At 41.6% G+C, this 23,790-nt stretch overlaps 1 protein-coding gene across 12 annotated transcripts in view; it reads right to left on the minus strand.

The window, feature by feature from the left end:
* The window catches only part of ERC2 (ELKS/RAB6-interacting/CAST family member 2), a 505,832-nt gene that overhangs the window by 407,953 nt on the left and 74,089 nt on the right, over window positions 1–23,790 (minus strand). For 7 of the 12 annotated variants that reach the window (XM_083727010.1, XM_083727003.1, XM_083727009.1 and 4 more), the window contains exons 3-4: window positions 12,736–12,759; window positions 11,754–12,170 (exon numbers count right to left, since the gene is read on the minus strand). In XM_083727010.1, the coding sequence (XP_083583136.1) occupies window positions 11,754–12,170; window positions 12,736–12,759 (441 nt within the window). The remainder of the gene's footprint in view (window positions 1–11,753; window positions 12,171–12,735; window positions 12,760–23,790) is intronic. The other 5 variants (XM_083727002.1, XM_083727012.1, XM_083727004.1 and 2 more) reach the window with 1 other exon arrangement.

Below are 23,790 nucleotides of genomic sequence, written 5' to 3' on the forward strand. Positions count from 1 at the left end.
CCCCGGCAGGTCTTAGTATGTGAACCATCTGACATCACATTTGATTCACCCAAAAGCAAGAGCTCCTGGTACTCACACTTTACAAGAGAGCATGTCTGGCAGCCAGGAAGTATATTTTGGATCCATAGTGGGGCTAACCTACTGTCTCTTGAGTGTGTCATCTTTTAAACCTCTGTATCACTGAAATATCTGGCATTCTGCTTTCAATAACAAGGCACTCCAACATGAATTGAGTTCCCATCCGCCCTATCAAATTACTATAAAGTTTTGTTTTGTTTTTACAACAGAAGGTAATAGCAAGCACTGCATAAATGGATTTCACGATTTGACATTCAGTATATCTATTAGCTGGCTCTTAATATTTTCCACCCTTAAAATCTGAAACAGCTCCCCTGTTAATAAATGCTTGTGCAGGTTCAGCCCAAGTACTTTTTAAAAGGATTTGTACATGTCTCCCCATTTAGGTAATTTTTTTGTGCTTGCTAACATAACATAAAACATGATCTAGACAAAGCACTTAAGTTGCACTAATTTCAAACAGAGAGACCTAAGGACATGCTAAACTCTCTTGTTGATATCAGAGGTATTTAAGTGCTTAAGTGACTGCATTATGTTCATAGTAACCAGAGCGTCCCAGTAGGTTCATTTGGTTACACTCTTCAAACAAACACCCCTGAAACAAGCCCAGAACATAGTTGCTTCAAGAAAATTTTAGGCCTGGGAGGAGACTCTTCATTGCCTATTTAAACTATCATCCATATGTAAAAGAATTAGAACATGAAATACCTTTATTTCAGTTTAATGAGCTATATACTGGAAACCTACGAGAGTAAAAATTATTTTGTTTTTTGGAATGGCCATCTTTCCAGATTAAGTAGGAAACAAAGCAACTTGTATCAAGGAAACCAAAGAAAAGCTCGGTGCAAACAAACAGATAAAGAAATGGATGGGCCTGCTAAGATAGGAATATTTATGTTCCCATAACCTATTGTTGGAGAGGTGATCAACCCCTCTGACTCAGAGAAAGAGAGAGATACATGAATGAAAAACTCCCTTGATGCAGAACTGTGGGTTTTATAATGTATGTCACCCTATAGATATAGGGATCCCAGTATGTACACATATATAAACATATACACATAAACTGTACATACAAGCCGTGGACACACAAAAGAGGTTTTTGTTCATTTTACTCATTTATTCAAACCAGATTTAGATGTTATTTATTTTCATGAGTTTTAGACAAGATCTTTTTTAGCACATTACAGAATCCCGGAGGGGCTTCCTGTATTAAAGACAAAGTCCAGTACTGTAAATGCTAAGTATAGTAAAGCAGTGTTTTTTAGAAATACTGCCAAACATATTTGAATATGCAGCAATCAGGCCAAGAAATCTTTATGTTGGAAGCTAAGAGCAAAACTGGCAGTTTGGTTTCTCATCTGGCTCATTTGTTTTCAGGTCTTTTGCTACCTTGCAACAACATGACCTAGGCTGGCTTTACATCACAAAAATCTGAAGCCCAAACTCTCTATACATTTTGCATATATTCCATCCCATTAGTGTCAGGGCATGTAGAAATCATATGTTTCTAACAAGATTATTTAGACTTTCAGCTTAAATTCTGCAAATGCCTATCTGGGGGTTTTATCACACAGCTCTGAGTAGTACATCAAAAACAATGTGGCTTTATTTTTTGTTTTTAAACGCGTTCCAGCTTCTTCTCTTCCAAGAGCACAGCTTTCTAAAAGCATTTTACAGTGTAAATGAATACAGATCGCTAAAATCACTATGGGAGCATTAGTCATTTTAGATGAGGTTTCTGAAGCCAACAAAGTTTAAGACATACAACACCCTGCTTCCTAAATCCGCTGAAGATTTGGAAAAGAAAGGGGGAGAGAATGTTGTCATTTCTTTTGGGCTCAGATAGATGAAGAAAAACCTGGAGCGAAGAGTTCACTGTAATGCAATTTTACAGCTCTCCTGCACCCATTGATGTGCCTATGTTTTAACAGTTTACAGAAATTACTGTAAAAATAAATTCAGTACTTATGTTTATATAGTACTTTCTTGCCAAAACTTCAAGAACACCTCAGACAGTAAGCACTGAAATATATTCTTTGCTTTCCCCAAACAACTGCACATTATGTTGCTCTTTGAGAGGCACGGTGTTGATGCTACTACAGTATAGCAGCAACCTAAGCAGCAGAGGAGGAGAAGGCTGATATGAAATGCTCACAAGCTTCTCAGATCCCAGGGGGTTCGTCTGCATAATTTCCGTGCTGGTTTAAATGGACTCTTCTGCATTTGAAAAACCTTTTTAACCTCTTCTGATCTTATTTGCACTGCTCAGCAATAATCTTGCTCTCAAAATCCTGACAAGAAGGTACAAATTGTTACTGACTCAGCTCGCACCATCGCCCATTTTGCAAGCGGTTTGTTCATTCTTTACTGCACAAGGTTTGAAGGGGCAGCGAATTCAGTTAACAGTGGGTTTTCAGTTAACAAAGGCTGGGGTTATCTGTGTTATCTGTCCCTCAACACCAATTATCTGTTGGAAAAGGAAATATTATATTCTTTTGATTCTGTACTGTTACCTATATGGAGCCATTTACCTAGAAACCCCACCCAAACATCACCTCTGGATAGATGGCTTTAATAAAGCAAGACTTGGGCTGGATGTCACCATCATACCTAGTCCACACCTAGTCCATGCTCTGGAAATGCCTCCTGGATACAGCCCTTGAGTGCTGCCATATTCACTGGTTCAACAAGAGGGGTTATTGCATAGAACAGAAAAGCAAGAAACCTCTGAAGAAGAAGAAATATTTATACGGTATTCCTTTTGAAAGGAGAGATCTTGGAACAATCTTAAGCATGTGTGTGTGTGTGTGTGTGTGTGTGTGTGTGTGTAGGGAGTGAGCGAGATCTAGTGGTCCCGTTTTTTGGTTTATTGCTCATTTCCATTTTGTATTCCAGTTACATCATAAAAATTTACAACCAATGCATCGCAAATACTGGAATTCAATTATCCATTTGGTTTTATTACTAACCAGTCTCACGTGCTTTCGTTGGCTGGTAGAAAATGCGATCAGACAGGCAATGAAATCCACAATCAATCACCCCGGTGTTGCGAGGGCATGTAAGGCTTTCATATGCTTGCTTTTAAGTACTGCTGATTCCATCAAATAAATCAGGGGGGACTATTTTGTGCATGATAGAATTTAAGGATTTTTTTGCCACTATTCCCGAAGTGGTATTCTCAAGTGGAAATGGATAAGATGGTCATTATTTCCAAGTTCATCTCCATTTACAGCAGAAAAGAAAAGACCAACGATGATTTAAAAGTGGGCATTTCTTTTATCACTGTGAAGCTCACTCCTATGCATGCTTACTCTGCAGTAAATCCCACTGGTTTCAAAGAAACTTTGCTGTACAGTGGTACCTCGGGTTACATACGCTTCAGGTTACAGATTCCGCTAACCCAGAAATAGTGCTTCAGGTTAAGAACTTTGCTTCAGGATGAAAACAGAAATTGTGAACCCGCGGCGCGGTGGCAGCAGGAGGCCCCATTAGCTAAAGTGGTGCATCAGGTTAAGAACAGTTTCAGGTTAAGAACGGACCTCCGGAAAGAATTAAGTACTTAACCCGAGATACCACTGTACGCTTATTCTCTGAGATGTTCATGTGCCATCTGGTTGATTTCTTAATCTACTGGCATTACAACTTTGGTTGAATGTAGTGGGGCGGAAAGAGCTTTTGCATATTAAGCTTTCTTCTCAAAATTGAGCTTGCCTAATAAACTGGTCTCTTGTATCCCTCTGTACACTAACATGGGAGTAAGAGCTATAGTACTTAGTGGCAAATCCCAGTGGATAGCAAAGCTGTTCCTCTGTTAAAGCAAAATACTGACTAACTTTCATTTAAATGTTTGCATATTTAAATTTCACATAGCCATTTCGCTTCAGTACCAAAAGCCTAGCTAATATTTCTGTTAAATATTCTCAGAACAGTAGGCATCAATGATACAATATTAGGTAACTATGAAAGAATAAGAGACAGTTGTTTTTTACTAAGCAAGATAATAATTGATTATTTCTTTTGCAGCCAGGGAAACAGTTTGTTTACAATTGTACCAAACTGTTGCCAAGACCTTTGTGAAAAAATCCACTTAATGGCTTAACATTCTAGTAGCAGTTAGAAACAGCATATTGCTGTTTATCTATATCTCACTGCTCAGTCACAAGAGGGCAAAATTTCACAATTCACATTCAATAGTGCCATCTAGTGAAAATATATAGTTGTAGCCACACATATTTGTATCCATACAATTAATATAATCTATGCTGCATGCATAGTTATTTACTCTTAGATCAATTTAACCTTTGTCTCTAAAAAGTAATAAAGCCAACAAAGTGACCACAAAGAAGATAAATCTTAATGGGTTGAGCTGCTTGGTCAAACCACAATCCTAGCTATTGGAAATATATTCTGCAGTGGAAGGCCACTGTTCTGTGATTATTAGCTACGTGAATGTTTTCTAAAGACTTCTACTATTCAGTGTTTCTTAACTATAAGAATCCAAAGGAATAGTAGCAACTTCTTTGAAGATTTTTGATGAGGAAATATCTGTTTGGTCAAAAAATAATCATTAAAGTGCCAAAACATTAAATTTTGCCCATGTATACACAGCAGGGCTTAGGGTGTGTTTCAGACACCCTACAATATGGTGTTTGTCAGGGAAGCATTTAGCTCCTTCTTCTGATAGTTATAATTAAGGCAGGGTTCTATTAACCCTGAAAACAGGACAGTCTTTAGGAAACAGTCACACAGTTAATAGCCTCAGACCAGTAATGGTAATGGCACAGTTTGACATACATACCACAATCCTAAACAAACTTAAAGGTAAAGGATCCCTGACAGTTAAGTCCAGTCGCAGACGACTCTGGGGTTGCGGCGCTCATCTCATTTTACAGTCCGAGGGAGCTGGCGTTTGTCCACAGTTTTTCTGGATCATGTGGCCAGCATGACTAAGCCGCTTCTGGCGAAACCAGAGCAGCGCACGGAAATGCCATTTACCTTCCTGCCAGAGCAGTACCTATTTATCTACTTGCACTTTTTGGTATGCTTTCGAACTGCTAGGTTGGCAGGAGCTGGGATCGAGCAACCGGAGATCACCCCACCGTAGGAAGGCAGTAATTCCCACTGAACTCAGACTATACACTTCTGAGCAAGCATGCTTATGGGTGAACTGTTAAGCGTGCAAAGCTGATCTAAGTTACTATGTTTGAAAGATCAGTTGTATATAAAGAGTATTTACAAAATGCATTTTCATATTACGACAGGCTCTTCTCTTGCCTTCCTTAGCCACAAATATGCAGCAATATCCCCAAGCTCTGAAATGCAGTATCCCTATTCAGAATATCCCCTTGGTAGGCAGTCAAACAGCAACAGAACTTCTCAGTAGTTAGCACTCACCTGATTTGGATTTTTGACATCACCACTGCATTTTGATAAGTGAGATTAAATAAACAGCTTTGGCTTTGCTAATTTCACAGAGCCGAGAACCTTCAGATTGTTCTTCTATAGTACATTAGTGAATTTCAACATGAAAATCAGCAGGAGCTAATTCACCCCAAACCCCAGACAACAACAAAGAGAACTGAAGTGGATAAAGAAGATGTTGTGTGTGCTAGTGATCATCATTATATAGTTCCCTAATGCCTCATTGTCCTTCAAACCCAACCAACAAGCTAGTGAACCTGAAATAATGGTATATAATCCACTTCAATCCTTTTGGCTATGTTGGACTTAGAGGGTTAAAAACAAGTTATGGTGACCATATTAAGGGAAGAGTGGAAAGGTTTAATTAAAAATGGGACATCAATTACCAACAGAAATCATTTCTAGAATCAAAGGACACACATACCAAAAATGTTCAAACACCTCCAAGTAAGTTAAGCATAAGAGAAATTCTGTGCCTCACCTATGATAACTTTCAAATGCAATTTCATCATTCATTAATTGAGGGACAGCAGTGATGTGGTGGTGGGAACGCAGGAGAAATGTTCAGCACTGCACTTGTTTCCATAGATAACCTAGCACAATGGCAGGCTTTATTAGGCGTTTTTTAGCTGGCTGTCAGTGTTGAAACAATTGCCTCAAAAGACCCAGGAATAAAAAGGACACGTTTAGCCATCTGTGAAATAAATTATACATAAGTATCCCACTATTTATTTTTATTTTAAACATTTATAGGTGTTTTCTCATGTTAAACCTCAAGATAAAATAACATTTAAAAAACAAAGCAATAAAATACATAGCCTCTCTCCAAAAAAGTAGTGTCTACTGACATTGAGAAGTCATCCAAGGCAGCTCTTCCTGACAGATACAGGTTTTACAGACACCAGACAACTAAATTCAGGCCTTAGTATGATTATCATTCCACAGCCTAAGGAAATTCCAACCCCAATCAGTTCCAGACAACATGGTAGATATCCAGGAATGATGGCAGCTGTAGTCCAGCAACATCTGCAGGGACACAGGTCCCTCCTCTCTGGGTATCATTTTAACAATTCCACTTCTGGAAACTGATGTGTTCACCTCCCACAGGAACGGCCCAAGTTCTTCTAGTTACTTTATGTTGTCTGTTATGCCCTCTGGAAATCCCAGGCGAAACAGCCCCTTCCTGAGTCCAATAGTTTCTCCCCAAGACCAAATAATCTGTTTGGCTTCAGCTTCAACTTGTTTGCGCCCATCCATTAAAAGGAGAAATGTAATTATTCAGAGGATGTAATGTGGTGGCTTAAGGATAAGAGATGAAGAATTCCCTCTTTCAAATCTCAACTCAGCCATGAACCCATGGGGTGGTCAGACCACAATATCTTGGCCTCAATACATTCGCAATATGGGAGAAGCAATTTGGTCCTACAACAAATTGGGCCTTTCAGAATAAGTAGTGGGCTGATGTGATAGCACCATATGTGATAGCACCATAAAATGCTATATAAATGCAAAATGTAATTATTAATACTTGCTCTTATTATAAGTCAAGAATGTAGTGAGCAAGGGCTCAATTCCCATTTCTTGAACTCTAGTGTACTAAAACTTTCTGAAACCAGCATGTAATTAATAGCATATTAATAATATAACCCTCTGAATGTCTACTTAGAAGAAATTCCCACTGAGTTTCAATAAGATTTCCTTTCAGGTAAATCTGAAGAGATTTAGCCCCTTAATCTGATTCTGATTATCTTTTAGGCTGATACTGCAGCACAAATGAAAAAAAATTAAATAGCTATTACAGGCTGAGATTGATATTTTTTCCCTTTGCATGTAACTATAATTTATCCTCTCTGCCTCTCTCTCTTTCCACACTGATATTTTGTAAAAGCCACACTTGTTCATAATCCAGAATTTGGGATGAAGGCATCCTCATCATTCAAATTTGCATCCTAATTGATTCATAAGTCATACAAAAACACATGTAAACCAGACGATCTGCAACACAAAGCATTTTCTGTAGTAGAGGGAATCACAAAGTGGCATGCAGGTACATTAAAACAAATGTTGAGCACAAGCAAAGGCAGAGTTAAATGCTTTAAATCCCTATTGATTCTAATGCTTAATTTGCCTGGATTGTGCCCACTATCTGTTGGGTTTTTTTTTTTTTTTTTTTTTTTTTTTTTTTTTTTTTTTGGTTCATGGAACTGGAAGGATATGAGGAACTGCAAGGAACAACTGAAGGTAAAGGCTATCAGTGGCCACACTGACTATGTTCTGGCTCCACCGTCAGAAGCAAAGTGCTTCTGAATACTATTGCTGGAGGAAAGAATGATGTTGTGCCAGTTCCTGCTTACAGAGTGGCTGGGGAAGCCCAGCCAGATGGGCGGGGTATAAATTATTACTATTTATTATTATTATTATTATTATTATTATTATTATTATTATTATTATTATTAGCTTCCCATAGGCACCTGGTTGATCACTATGAGAACAGGATGCCAGACTAGATGTTCCAGCAGGCTTTTCTTACATTCTTACCTTCATGTCATCACTTGCTAAAGTTGCAATTTTTCACATTCATTATGGGAAACGATGCAACCTTCACAAGAACACGATTAGGAATAGTGTAAGCAGGCCGACTGAAGGTGCCACCTGAAGCAGCTAATTTGGGATTGACGTGAAAAGGTAGTAAATTGTTACTTCGTTATTAGTGAGAGTAACTTATTGTTTATTTCAAGGCAGGTCAGGGAAAAAGCACTCGTGGCATTTTGTCGCCTCGTTTGCCCAAATAACTTGACCAGCCTTGAGTCCTACAGACCTTTACTTAGAACAGCTTCAGGCAGCAAAATGTCTTGGGCCAGCCTTGAAGGTAACTGCTGTTCTCTTTAACTACAGCTGGGACAAACCTCCCCCTAACTCCTTTCTCTAGGGTGCTTGCCAAGATTACAAAAACTTCCTCCACTGTCACTTTAAAATATCAGATTTTAATCGACACACAGAATTTTAACAAAATAAAAAAAAATTGCCTTACAGAGAATATATTTAATAGGGTGCTATTTACAGCAAATATATCCTCTTCTTTAAAAAAAAAACAAAAAACTTGCATACACAGATTTGTGGGGAAGGGAGAGAGAAACACTATTCTTCTACCACTGATTAGTTTAATACTTTGAGCCTGTCCAAAAGAAAAGAAAAAAAGAGACACTAATGAACCTAATAAAGAGGTTGGACTTAGAGTGGCTGTTAATCTGTATAACTAACTTCTCAAGAGGGGTGGGGGAAGCAATTCTTGGTGTCGATAAAACATTTCCTTAGTAAATTACTACTGGCTCCAGTGAAAGGCATTTACAGTAAACACAAATTGTCTGCAGAGCATCTGTTCTGTGGAAGAAGGAACTTTGCTCCATTAATAACTTCTAAAAACCATGGAATAAATAATTTACGCCAGCAGCTTAAGCTCTATTATCAACCTTCATCATTTAAGCTGACCATTTTCAAAAGACGAAAGAAGGCAAAGTTTTCCAAATTTTAAGAATATTTTTATTTACTTAGATAGACAGACAGACACACAAATGCATGCATGAACATACTAACACATACCACTGTCCTCCTTTTACTTTTTCATATGAGGCCTGGATTAAAAATTGCATATAACTGTGACATCAGATTCTGATTTTAGTAAGAATGTATTAAATATGTAAAAAAAAAAAGTATATACAGAGACAGTGTGTGAGAGCATATGTATATATAAAGTACTTGGTGGAATTTTAACATCAGACTTTTACTAGAGATTTAGTGGGACTTTGCCGAAGGCAAGATTTTAATAGCAATAATAAAAAATACTTAATGGTACTTAGGGCAAAGCATGTGTGGTCACTATGTTTAAGAAAGAGTAATACCAAACATCTGTGCTAGATTTCCACATGATAAAAAAAAATATCGCCAGATTCACTCAGGTTCTCTGAGACTCATGGACAATTAAAAAAACAAAACAAAAAAACCCAGAAGAGAGATGTGATAACCGTGTTTTAGAAATAGAAGTCAGTCATCCTAGGTTTTGTCATCGGAAAATCCTGTGGTTTGTGTTTAAATCGTTTCAAGTGCTGGGTTTGGATGTGGGAAGCCCAGGCTGAGATCCCCACTTAGCTACAAAGCTTACTAGAGAAAGGCTTTAGCAAACCGTCCAACCTACCTCACAGAGTTGTTGTGAGATGAGGAAATCATTCTGAGCTCCCTGAAGGATGAGAGAAATGTAACCAAGAAAATAATCCGAATTGTTGTTTTTTTTTCTTTACTCACCCAGGGAGCTTTTTCTCCTTAGCTGTTCTTATTCCCTGCACTTTTTTGTATCACAGTTCTCTAGCCTTATGTTTTGTTCACCTGCAAGCCAGCTCTTTTTTAAACATTTGTATACCAGTGACTGTGCACATTCTGTGAATAATAATGGACCTGAATCTAACTGTAGTGAGTCATTACTAAATCCCACTGAAACTACTGGGTCATGTTAGTCATGAAATTGTGGTGGTGGTGGTTGTTATTAAACACACAGAGAGAGTATGCTATGACAGTAGAGTTATTTATTTTGTGGCTTTTATCGATTCACATATACATTCCATGAAAATGAAACGGCAAGAATGATTCTCCCACTGGCCACCACTGGGGAGGACATATTTGGATCTGTGCAAAATATGGATCCTTCATGAGGGTCATGATCCAGACATTCAAACGTGCTCATAAAAGAACTGATAGTTGAACAGGCAGGGTTCTTCTTTTTTTAACAGCAGCTCATCCACTTCCAGCACCAAACTTTTAACCCCTTCCACAGGCCCCACCCCCACCTCCAAAAAATCTGGTTTAAAAACGACTTGCAATGCAGTGTGTGTAGGAAGGAAAGCTGCTATTCCAACAAGCTATGCTAGCATTTATTTTGGATAATAGCATATTTCAGTAGGTGCAACTTACTCCAGCAAGCCATGACCATCTGAGGAGCCGTCCAAATGATAAGATTATGGGAAACAGCAATGTCTTCATTTTGAAAAGAGTGTAACTGAGGTAAGAATATGCAATGTGATTTATTCACATGAAAGGCAACGGAAATTCAAGAAATTGAGTGCTTCGGCATTCAGTCTGCCTTCTTCTCTGGGGCAACATACACATCACGAAATGCAAATGTACACATTTCTTTGGCATCATCCAAATGCTCACGATACCAGTGTTTTTGATTCTTCTGTCTGCTCACTTTAACACAGTTCTAAAAGGAGACTATGGGTGGCATTCAACTAAGGTTTACACAGATTAGGCCCACTGAAATGAACAGACATCTAATTTGGGTGCAGTGATTTAAATGGATCTACTCTTGAGTAAGACATAATTGAAAACCACCCTACACCAAAACCACTGGGGTAAAATTTAGAACACTTTCCAAAACTAATATTTGCTTGTAATATTTTGTATCCAGCATTTTGGTCCCAGGACAACTAACAACCATTGTGTCCTGGCTCCCATGATGTATTGTAGAAAGACAGTGGTGAAATGTTAAAGACAGCCCTAAAAACCTTTAAAACTACATCAGGTGAGTTCAGATCAGAACAGTTCATGGTTCACCAGATCCCTCCTCCATTCCTACATCCAACATAGCACACAGACTTTGGTACTAGGGTTAGGAACCACATGCAATGGAAATGAGCATTAGGTACAAAAGCCCTTCTCCAATCCCAGTGTGGTTGATGGACATGTGCATGTCAAAAGCTTCTTTTAATATTGCACCAAGCTGACTTGCAGAATCAGAGCTTTCTAAAAAGGGTTCTGGGTACAGCTCTACCTCCAGCTGCTTTGCATGTGCTTCAGTGGCTTGGAGTCAGCATCTTCACGCTGGCAATAGGCGGCATTTGAGCAAAAAATTACAACACAGGGACAAAAAGAATCCCCACCATTCCAACCTGAATTAACCATAAACCAGCAACAAAACTACTACATTAGGCGACATTAAAAAGTGTTAGCATTGTTAGAATTTTATTAACCAGCCCTTGTTTTGATGATGTAACTTGGCTTCTATAGAATTGAATATCAATGCCAAAGAAAAACAACCTATTTAGTACATCATGCAACAAGGAGGGCTTTTGAACTGGGGCTGTCTGAAAGAAATGACAAGCAAAGAGGGGAAACAACTTGCTGCTTCACATTTTAATTTCAAATGATGACACCAAAAATGCTTAACTGAGTGCTCATAGAAATGAACATGCTTTGCTTACCTCTCTAAGATGGATGTTCTCCTTCTCTTTCTGGTCTAAAATCACCTCTAAATGATTAACCTGAGATTCAGCCTCAGCCATCCTTCGCGTCCGTTCGTTGTCATCGTCCATCCCTTTGGACGGCAACCCTTTGCTCTGCAACATTTCTAAGAGCTTTTTGATGGATTCATCTCTGGCGTTCAGGGTCTGTTTCTGGGTTTCAATTCTCAGCTCCATTTCTTCCAAGGTTTTCCTCAAGAGAAACAGCTCTTTTGCCTGCCTGTCATGCTCAGCTTGAAGCCTCCGAAAGTTCTCCTCCGTAAGCTCAATGGTGAAATGCTCAGCACCGCGGTTTCCACTTTCTTGTTGAAGGAGATGGTTAAGGTCTCTCTGGGTCCGAAGCTCATCTTGGAGTGCCTGAATAGTTAGCTGAAGGTGCTGCAAGGTAAAAGGAATATCCGAGTGAGGATTTATTCAACGGATCTACAAAATGCAATGCCACAATCATTAATAAAACTAGTGGTGAAAATCTAGCGGTGTGCAAGTGATGTTATTTTGCAATGGACCTCCTTGACTGCTGTTAGAAATCATGAAAAGATGGATGCAAACACACAAAAACAGTGCCAGTTACAGGTACCAGTAATAGTGAAGAACAAATCCTAAGACAAGGAAGTGAAAAAAGGCAGTAAGTAAAGGATGTAGATGTCAAAGAGTGACACTTCCGCTAGCAAACACTGCATCTACTGAGCCTGAATATTCAGTTTTCAGGGTTTTCTTAGACATAAAGTCTGCTTCTTCGTACAGTGCAACTGTGTAAGTTATTAGTGCTAATCACTTGGTATGAAAATAAAGGAATTAAAATGTTAAATGACACTGCTAATGAAAACTATGATCCAGTTAGTTTAGGAAGTCAGATTACTGTATCTATAGCAAGCATATAAAACATCACACATTAAGCAATATTGCACTTTCCAAACAAATTGACTGCAAAGAGTGAACAAACCTTTGTTCTCCTGGCATCCAAAAACTGAACAGCATGGGAAATGAAAAAAAATGAAGCAAAATCAACATAAAGTTTAGGTGCAAGCAAAGGAGATTCAACAGAAAAGACTAAATTTAACATAAAGTACAATGAACAGAAAAGAAAACAACACTTTATACAAGACAGTCACAATTTTACAGTATTTGCACACACACGGAGACATACACACACACACATATTTCAAGCAGTCAAAACTATACTCTTAGAGGTAAGACAAGAAGAACTTGGTCTGGATCCAAAAACATGACCAAATGAAACAAAAAATTACCTTCTAGCACTGTACTGCAAATGTCCAGGCAAGTGTTAATTGAAAAGTTCAAACCCTGGTCAACTTGTATTAGCAGTTCTTGTTAAGTAAGAGATTGTGCAAGGGTAATGACATGTATGAATTTAATTTCACCTTTTCATGCATCATTCTAGTACAAGATGCAGAACAGCCCTTCCATCTGTAAACATCTGTACCTAGAAACGCATCTTTGGATCCAAACCATGGTTCATAAATTGTATATAATAAGTCCTCAAAAAAGAATTACAAGATGGTACATCCTCTTGGGACTGTACCACCTCGAAATACATGTGGTGACTGAGTGTTCCTCAATATTTTCTGTTCACACAGACAGCTAGAAAGTCAAAAGAAAGAATTCCAGCTTAGCCTTTTCTCTGGCATACAGGGAAATTTCAATATTGCCACCCACCTGCATCCCGGCGGGTGCTCTACCATGTCTTATTTTTGACCATTAAGCAACGTTTTATAAAGCATCCATTTATATTTCACTTCCTTTTAGTCATCAATAGTAGGGTTTTTTCCCATATAGCATGCTCTTAACCAGTGGTTCCCAATTAGTGGTCTGTGGAGCCCAGGGGGATCTGCATAATGGGTTAAAGACTAGGGGGTCTGTGGCACTATCCACATAACAATAACTACCATAGAAATATCTAAATTTTAAAACGTAGGGGGTCCGTAGCTTGGCTTTTGAAAAATAGGGGCCTGTAGTACTTAGCTAACTGCTCTTAACTATTCTTTTATTGCTGCTGGGTGTGTTAAGTCACTGTCCTAACCCCCTAGCACTGCACCTGGAACTTGACATATACACAGGCTCCACCCACCCACCAACATACGCTCACACAGCTGTGTCAATTAAAATGTTTGAAAGGTGCCTAGGAAATATATTGTTCACAGTACAGACCAGGATATGGACCTGTAAGCTCCTGTGCATTCACAGGACTTCAAATATGTGGTGGCTGGAGGCAGAGCACACAGGGACTATCCAACCTCTCACCCCCTCCCAGTTCATCTGTATCTATGGTCATCAAGGGACATCTCTACTCCCTTCAGAACCCACTTTCTATGAAGTATAATATGAAGAAGCAGTCAAAAACAGAAGGCATGTTTGAGTGTGGTCTGCTTCCACTGCTTCCATTTAGTGTGGAACTGCCACCCATCATTCACTCACTTCTTTATAGGACATCTACATAACATTGTCACTGAATAAGAGTCTTTGATATATTTTTTATCGTGTCTCAGAAAATCCAGAAGAGATGGGGATGGCCCTCTCCACAGATGGGGATGGTCCTTGGTGCTCCTCTTTGATCTTGCTCAGGGGGTTCTGACTCGCACAGTGACTTGTGAGGGGCTGAGCCCTATCACCTTATCTGTTTGGAGGGGAAAGGCTATGTTTCATCTTCAAAAAACGCACAGTAACCTTACAGTGTACAAGGGAAACAGTAATTAAGAGAGACACCCTGAACTGCCTACAGCTTAGATAGGGTCAGGGGGAAGCGACCTGATGTAACATTGCAAGAGTGTGGAGAAACTTGCAGAGCCTTTATCCAAACACAGAAGAAATGCAAATCAGGATTTATATTATTTTTTTGCCATGGAAAAGCTTGGAAAGCAGGGAGCCTATCACTACTTTGCAGGCTCCGCCACAACCCAGTGCTGCTGTAAGCCAGCAGCTCCCCCCGCCTTCAACAGCTCTAGAAAACTCAGGACCAATCACCACATTGTCCTTCTCCAGCCTCCAGAGCAAGCAAGGGAGGCTCCTGGTATGGCTCTGGATAAGACAAAATTCCTTCCATCCCCCTTACATACGAATAGGCCAAATGCTATATAACATATTTTTAAATAACTATTCCCATTTCCCATTCTTCAACAAGTTTATCTGCTTAAACCCAATTACTTCGATAAATGCATCTTCCTAGATCAAAGATCAGGTACCTGCACCCCTCCAAATACTGGATTACAAATCCCATCATCTTTGCACCCTGGCTGTGCTGGCAGGGGCTGGTGGCTGGGGTGGAACAAGGGGAGCGGTAGGTGTGGTTCGCCCCGGGTGTCACCACTGAGGGGGGTGACAAAATGCCAGGCGGCACTCACCGTGAGGCCTATAGCACGTGGAGGCTTGGGCATGCGCAGGCTCCGCATCTGCCCACTGCCTTCCCCCCAGCTGTAGGGTTGCTGAGTGGGAGGGGGCAGGCAGACTCCTCGGAGGCCCTGCGCTGTGTCCCACCCCTATGGGCGGTGCAACTCCCTCCGCCGCTGGCTAATGGGAGCTCGATTCCAACAACATACAAAAAGCCATAGGTTCTCCATGTCTGCTGTAAGCACTTTAAAAAACTGGTTAAAATTTTAATTTCCGCAATTTCCGTTAATGAACTTGTAACGGGAATTGGGGTTGCTCGTGTGTAAGTTGCCGCTACTCTTGGCAGCTGCCTGGTTAAACCTTTCCCTAGCTGCACAGCCCTTACTCCACGGCTGTGTCAGTCACTGGCAGAATCCGTCAGTGGGCGTTTCTTGAACTTCTTCCAGCATAAAAGTTCTTTGACGCCCAGTCTCCGCCTAGCCTCCCTGCGCGGAAGTCTTCTGCGCAGGGTGGGCGTGGCCAGCGGAGGACCCGTGCTCTCCCCGCTGGTCTCTGTGGAAGAGTCTTGGAGCCATCTCTCCGAAGCCCTCCCCTGCTCCCCTTTCTTCCTGGTGTCACGCTGCTTTCCTTCCCCAGTGGATGAGTCCCCTCTCTCCCTGCTGGGCCCTTCTCCAGCATCGCTGGGGAGCCTTACCTCCACTCCTGGCTCCGATGGCAGTTCCCTGAAAGAACTATTGTAAACAACCGTGTGTTTTATAAAAAAACCAGTTGGTGTCTTTATGTTTTGGGGTTTGTTTTTTGTACAAACACACACCGAAAAGACAGTGCTAACATGGTAGTGAGTGGAGAGAAGAGGAAACAATGAAGTGAAGCACCTACTTCACATGTAAAGGGAAGGTTCTCTGTGTGAAAAGGGAGTGCGTGGAGAACAAGTTAATAAAAGGTGTAGGGAAGAAGGATGTGAAACTGGCATGAAGCTTGTCAGTTTCAGCCACTGCTTTCCTTTATCCTTTTGGTGAGATGGCTTGGGGGAACAATTAATTAAAGCAATAGCTTCAGAATTAAAGTGACTATGAGGAATAGGGGAAAGAGAAGGGGGAAATACTGACCACACAACTATCTCACACCCACTGTGGGGCTGAAACATAGTGAGATGCACACCTTAAATGAAAGGCTGTGTCTCATGAAGTGTGGAAAGTCAACTGCAATTCCTCTCGCAGCTTACAATGGAACAGCAACAAATGAGCAATTCTAGGAGCTGCCCATCTGGCAGCATCCTGTGACATATAGGTAATTCATAGCCATTTTGGTCTATTAGATTAACACAACACGATGCACCAAAGCTCAAAATATGGCCTACCAAGCAAGAAAGAAACAACTGAAAAATAATGGGCAGAAATAGGCAAACCTTTTCTGAGTTCAGAAGAGGGTGAAATTGCAGCTAAAGGCACTCCAAAGAAAGTGGACGTCAGCTTTAATTCAAACATGGAAGCTAATGCACTTGATTTAGCTTTCGTGCAGAGGCAGATGAGACTGCTTCTATGCTACCAAGTGATTAACCGTCAGTCATATTTATTTACAACTCCAACATTGCAGCAATGAAAATAGGGACAGTCGGGTGAATTTCTAACATGTCCCTTACATGCCGATCTGGTTGGGTTTTAATGCTTCATTATGATTTAGGGATATGCCTTAGGCCAGGGGTCTGCAACCCGTGGCTCCGGAGCCACATGTGGCTCTTTTACACCTTTGCCGCGGCTCTGGGGCGGATAATAATAATAATAATAATAATAATAATAATAATAATAATAATATCTTTATTGTCATTGCCCCCTCTCGGGGACAACGAAATTACTTGGCTGCTCCATCCACCCAGGTAGGGCACTCCACACAAAATCAAAACAACTATAAAAACACTAAATAAAAAATACTAGCGAGGGGAGGAGGCGCATTGTGCGCCCAGACACTCCCCACTGTGGCAGGCGCTGTACTGGCTGTGACGTCGCATGGGGGCGGTGCGTGCGTTAGTCACACACCGTCCCGACGTCACCTTCCTGTCTGCCCGCCCGCTACACTGTAAGGGGCATGTATGCTGGTCACTGCATTGAAAGGGAGCATGTACGCTGGTCACTGTTTTGAAGGGGAGTGAAGAACACACACACAAAAAGGTAACTTGTTAATTTAACGTTTATTTCTATGAGGAGGAGTAATTCTGAGGGGTCAAACAAAGAAATAATAAAAAAGTAACAAAAAAGTTATTTTTATAATGACGAGTTTTGCGGCTCCCAGTTGTTGTTTTTCTTCGGAAACAGGTCCAAGTGGCTCTTTTTGTCTTAAAGGTTGCAAACCCCTGCCTTAGGCTCAAGCACAGCTGCAAGGAGATTAGACACTTTTGCTTCTTAACCATGGTTTATCGTCGGGTCCAAATCTGAAACCATGGTTAAGGGCATTGGCGTTGCATCCCATTTTGCTGCTTATGGCAAAATGGCAAATGCCTTCCTGCCCCGCTACCACTGTCAGCAGAGAAGCAGTGCCAGCATCAGGTGAAATCTCACTCATGAATGTGAATTTACATGTAAGTAAACTAGATTCAAGGCAGGTCTCTCAAGAGATTCAACACCTAGAAACCTGGACCAAAGTTGACAACTTCAAAAATGGGTCTAGTGCTCATGAGAGCAAGCTCATGCACTTTTCAAAATGCTGAATTCCAAAAGGCAAAATTTGGACGATTTTTACATGAAGCAAATTTCCAAAGGGGGAAGGGGCCCATCTGCACAGAGAGATAATTTGCACTTCCTGTCAGTAAAGGTTTCATCACAAAAAACCACAGGTGGATGACAGATTTGCAGTGTAGTCCTCAAAGGAAGTGCCTTACTTCTTCTCACAGGGATTAGTGGTAGCCATTCACTACTATGAAAACATTTAAAGGGTGTATTCCAGAGGTCTCCAAAGGCCCGAGGGACTCATTTATCCGGCCCACAGCGACCCCCGCCACCAGCTGCTATCGCCCACTCTTACCGGCGCTGCCCTGCGTGGCTGTCCACTTCCGGGTTGGAAGAGCACCGAAAATAGCTTGTGCGCATGTGCAAGCGTTATTTCCGGTGCACAACCAGGTCGGAGGAGGCCCGTGCACATGCGCACAAGCTATTTCCGGTGCTCCTCCGACCCGGAAGTGCACCGGAAATAGCGTGTGCGCACGCATATGGTCACGCCCTCCCCCGCCCTCCGGCCCACTGCACGATTGGCGCGGGAGACACCAGCCCGAGGCACGGTAAGTTTGCTGATCCCTGGGGTATGCAGAGGTACAACTGGAGTGGAAGTACCATTGCATTTGTGTTTTCTCTCTGCACTTCTCACATATAAAACGTAGCACAGCTTGAAGATGCTGCCAATTTTTCATATGACGAGGCACACTCTTATTACTTCTTATGGTTGGAATGGCCTGAAACACTTGATCTAATAGTAATTATGATAAATGTAGTAGCATTCAATTATTCTCTATCTTAGGCAATTCAAATTTTGTGAGGAGGGTGGGATAGAGGGACTCAAAATCAGTTATAGTAAGTATTGGAAAAATAATTGTTTACTTTTTCTTCTACAAAAGGTAAAGAGGAAGTGAAAAAAATAGTACAGATAATAGGAGTTAGCGTGCAGTCACAACAATGTTGGGTTTCTATGAATTATCTGACTTAAAATATCACCTAGACTTCAATCACTTTCAGAGATTTTGATGCAATGAAATTAGTACACATAAACTGATTTATTTATAATATACTCAAATGTATGCCCAATGGAGTTCAGTGGAACAAACTCCTAAGTAAATATGCATATTTTCACACTCTTACACCATTTAGTGTGAAATTCTATATACCTTTTCCTGAGAATAAGCTGAATGCAGTGAAACCTACTTCTGGGTCGACGCACATAGAATTAAACAGTCATTTTATCCTATGGGACAATTCCCCAGCCCCAAGGATGCAGTTGTAATCATACCTACTCAGGAGTAAATTCCACTCCGATTCCACTTACTTCCCAATGTGTTCAAGGACTGATTTGCACCTCTATGTACTACATAGTCCTAAATATGTGACATGAGACCAGAAGGTAATTTGGTTTGTACACAGGTCCGATGAAGCAGTATATCTACATCTGCAGGCAGACGCACAGATAGATTGGAATATATGCTGGAATATAAACATCCTAGAGATAGATATAATTTAAATAAATTAAATAAAGAGGCATAATGTACTAATTAGAAAAGTTAAGATCAAAGATCCTAAACTGTTTACCTGACCATTTTACTAAGTAAAACAAATCTGAAGCTGTTCCTTCAAAAACAGAGTTACTCACATTTTTCACTGCATCACCAATTCTCTAGTTGTGCATACTGAATAAACCAATATCCTTTCTCCAAAGAGCCATTCTGTTTGGATTCCAAAAAGCCCAAGTTCCCACAATTCCCTCACGTGTCTTCAGAATAACAGAAAGCCAGCCTCAGCATTCCCATTTGAGTTTGGATTCCCAACTGTCTCTTGTCTACAAAAAGCTCTCGGAATCTGAATTGCAGAGTTCACTGCAAGCAGCTATTCTGAAGTCCCTGAACGGAATCCCTGGCATTTATTTATTTATTATCCCAGCAGCAGTTAGACCTTGAACAGAACATTAAGAAAGCTTAGATGCATTCAAACCCCTTTAAATAGCAAGCAAGGGTGGTTTGGGGGTGGGAGTAAACCCCAGGAGATGTTTACTAATGAACATTAAAGGACATGAATTTACATTACATTCTCCCTAGCTTTTCCTTGCCTGATAAAAAGCAAAACACAACACACTCCTTGGGATTATTCCTATTATTTACATAGTAATTGGAATCAAACTAGTTACTTTTTTAAAACAAAAAACAAAAACCCTGTTTGGATTCAGAGAAGCATGTGTAGACTCTGCTCATGTGATGGGATCAAAAAACTGGCAAGTTTTGGCAGAGTTGCCTTGCCGATTCACACAACACACCTTTGGATCGAAGTCAGCAAATACTTTCATTTGGAATAAACAGAACTTCATGTATTTATATCATTCTCAGGGAACAGGGAAAATCAGAAGCAACAGCAGTGCCCTCTGGTCTGCTACACAGATCTGCTACTGTGAAGGAGGAGCTATCTCTCCAGGAACCTGGTGACAAGGGTCACTTTTTTGTTGTTAATAATGTGTGCTTTCCTGTCTGACTAAAGAGGCTTCTGCAGCAGCTATTTTCCGGAATTGCCACCATTCATTTATTCCACAGTTAACGGAGAATGATGGCGTTGTCAATGCATTGTATTCCTGTCTTTTCTATGTTGTCATGGGACGCAGAATATGTTATCTGTTCAGAAACAAAGATTTTTCAGACACAACAGGGCTCCTATGTGTTTAACAGATCCTTAGAAGAGAGGTTTCTGTTGTTGTTTCAGCTTCTCTCAACATTTTCTTATGGGGTAGGCCAACTTGTGCTTGCCAAAAATTCCTCTGCAGCCATCCAGAAACAGGAGTGCTACCCTATATTCAGTGTAGTGTATGATAGGGAAGAGCTGTATGGATTTTTCATTTTGTGTTATTGATTCTGCAGGGATGGACCTCAGAAATTCTACATTCATGTAGCCTCTAAATAAAAAAACATTTTCCGCAATGGAACTTAAGGGGGGCTCAGAAAAAGGAAAATGTGTTAGTAGTAGCCTGTGTGGTATACATAGTATACAAAATGCAAAACAATTCTACTGTTCTAAAGGACACTGGCCACATATAGGCACCTTACTGTAATGGGGGAGGAGGGGGAGGGAGAAAACCAAAGTATATGGCCTGCTTAGCCTAACAATTAAGAGTGGGGAACCTCATAACAATATTCAGCTATATTAGCAGTTGCTAATCAACAATATTTTGTATCAGAAAATCTGACATCATTCAGTACCTGACAGTCATATAATGAAGTGAGGAACCACTGCTTTTAAATTGCATTGACCTGCAATATGGAACCTCGTGCTGCAGAATCAGGCCACCATCCTGGTGTGACATGTTAGAACAGGGATAGCCCACACTGGGCCCTCCAGATGTTTGTGAGCACAACTCCCATCAGTCCCAATCAGCACAGTCACCGCCACATGGAGAGCAGTACCCCAGTATTTTAATAAAGAATATGGTGCTTGTGGTGTTTGCCTCCTAGGTGGGTCATAAGAAAAGGGTTAAATGAGTGTGATGTGACTGGCCAGTGGAAACTGATAGGAGGAGTTAGAGTAAGAGTGGGTGTTGTTTGGAAGTTAGTTGAGAGTTGGGAGTTGGAGAAGGAAGAGGGAGGATAGGTCTGTGGGGTGGTTGAGTTGTGTTGTGAGAGAGTGAGAGGAACTGTCAAGTGGAGTCAGATAGATAGTTGGGATAATCAGTTTGAAGTTGTTAGGAACAAATAGGTCAGTAAAGTAACTAAGATTTGTGGTTCGAGGACCCGACCCCCGCAATGTGGAAAGAATACACAAGGACACGTGATATAAAGTTAATGGGCAAGGAAAGGCCACAACTTTATTGATTACAGCAGTGAAAAGGTATTGGCTTAGGCATTGGATTTCTGAAACAAGTGGGTTTATTCACCAGTAGGTGGAGCCTGTTGATGCTAATCCAACTATAGGCTCACCCCTGATGTCACCGAGGGTCGTGCCATGGCCTCCCGCCAAGCAGGCATCGGACAGAATACACGACCGCCAGATTCCTTTAACGGAATACCCCTAAAATTGAAGGCATAGGCGATGGCCACACCTAGCTCTTCGACACAGCACAACACATTATTCCAATGCCTAACCTGCCCACCAATACCACAAAAGTTGTGACGATTGCTACGAGGTAGGCGAAAAAACCAAAAAGGCCTAATGGAAAAACTCCTACCAGGCCCCATAGACAACCAGGCGACCAACCTAAGGTCCATAGCAAGGCCAATGACCTAAGCCCTAACTCAAAGGGAGTGGAGGGTGGGTGACTCGCGGTGAGACGACGAAGAATGAGGCCAGGCAGAGACTGGCGCCGCAGCAAAAGGCTGCTGAACACCCCCCCCCTCAGGCACCTGGTTGGATGCCTGCTGAGGGGCGTGGGCGCCAGCCAGGTGAGGTGTAGGCAGGGGGCTAACGCCCCCTGCTAGGGGCGGTGCTCGGGCTCCCGCCCACAACCACTCCCCTCTCTTGCAGTGAGGAGAGTCTTTGTGGTTCGAGGACCCGACCCCCGCAATGTGGAAAGAATACACAAGGACACGTGATATAAGGTTAATGGGCAAGGAAAGGCCACAACTTTATTGATTACAGCAGTGAAAAGGTATTGGCTTAGGCATTGGATTTCTGAAACAAGTGGGTTTATTCACCAGTAGGTGGACCCTGTTGATGCTAATCCAACTATAGGCTCACCCCTGATGTCACCGAGGGTCGTGCCATGGCCTCCCGCCAAGCAGGCATCGGACAGAATACACGACCGCCAGATTCCTCTAACGGAATACCCCTAAAATTGAAGGCATAGGCGATGGCCACACCAATACCCTCATGGCTGTAACCAATGCTGGATGCTATTGATGATGCTATCTAACCAAATGTCGTTCCCCAGGTCTGATAAATGCATCCTGTCATTCCAGTATAAGGCGTGGTCGCCGATCCGGATACGGTCATGATAAATGATTCGGCCATACATGAAGCGCACCCAACGGGCCACTGCCCGATTTACGAGTTTCCTGGTTTTTTCAATGGCCATGCAGCTTTGCGCACCTCGCCAAAAAATTCTCTTCAGCAAAGAGGACCAGAACACCGTCGTTTTGGGACATAAGGCAGCAAACGCATCCAAGTCCCTTTTTATGTTCGCTACCAAGTCCACACTTCTCCTGTTAGTAAGGTCATTCTCCCCTAATTGGATGACCAGGATATCGGGAGGGCCGAACGCGGCTACTTTCTCCCACAGGAATGGCAAAAGCTCGTCCCAGCGCATGCCTCTTCTCGAAAACCAGGAAACTCGAAAACCAGGTGCTCGGGCTCCCGCCCACAACCACTCCCCTCTCTTGCAGGGAGGAGAGTCTTAAGAAACTGACAAGAAAAATTAACTGAAACCATAAGCTTGTTTATGCCTATAAAATAAACTTTATTATTTGTTAATGTTAACAACTGACTGGACTCCGTGTGTACCCGTGAGAAACGGGTTGGTGGCAGCGAGGAGGCAATCACAGTAGTGGCACAGGGATCAATAGACCGTCAAACGTCCGGGGACCCTGTGTGATCGCCACAGTGCCTAATACAGCACTGTATTTCCTACTTCTCAGAATGCTCCTCTTCCCTGGTCAAATATTTAACCAGCTATGTGGGTTCTTCTTTTCAAAGCATCATACAAAGTAATAAAGGACGCGGGTGGCACTGTGGTCTAAACCACTGAGCCTCTTGGGCTTGGCGATCAGAAGACTGGCGGTTTGAATCTGCATGACAGGGTAAGCTCATGTTGCTCTGTCCCAGCTTCTGCCAACCTAGCAGTTCAAAAGCATGCCAACACATGTAGATAAATAGGTGCCGTTGTGGTGGAAAGGTAAATGGCGTTTCCGTGCGCTCCGGCACTTGTCACAGTCCTCTGTGCACCAGTAGCGGTTTAGTCATGTTGGCCACGTGACCCGGAAATC

The sequence above is a fragment of the Podarcis gaigeae genome (genome assembly GCF_964106915.1).
Source record: "Podarcis gaigeae genome assembly, chromosome: 2".
NCBI lineage: Eukaryota > Metazoa > Chordata > Lepidosauria > Squamata > Lacertidae > Podarcis > Podarcis gaigeae.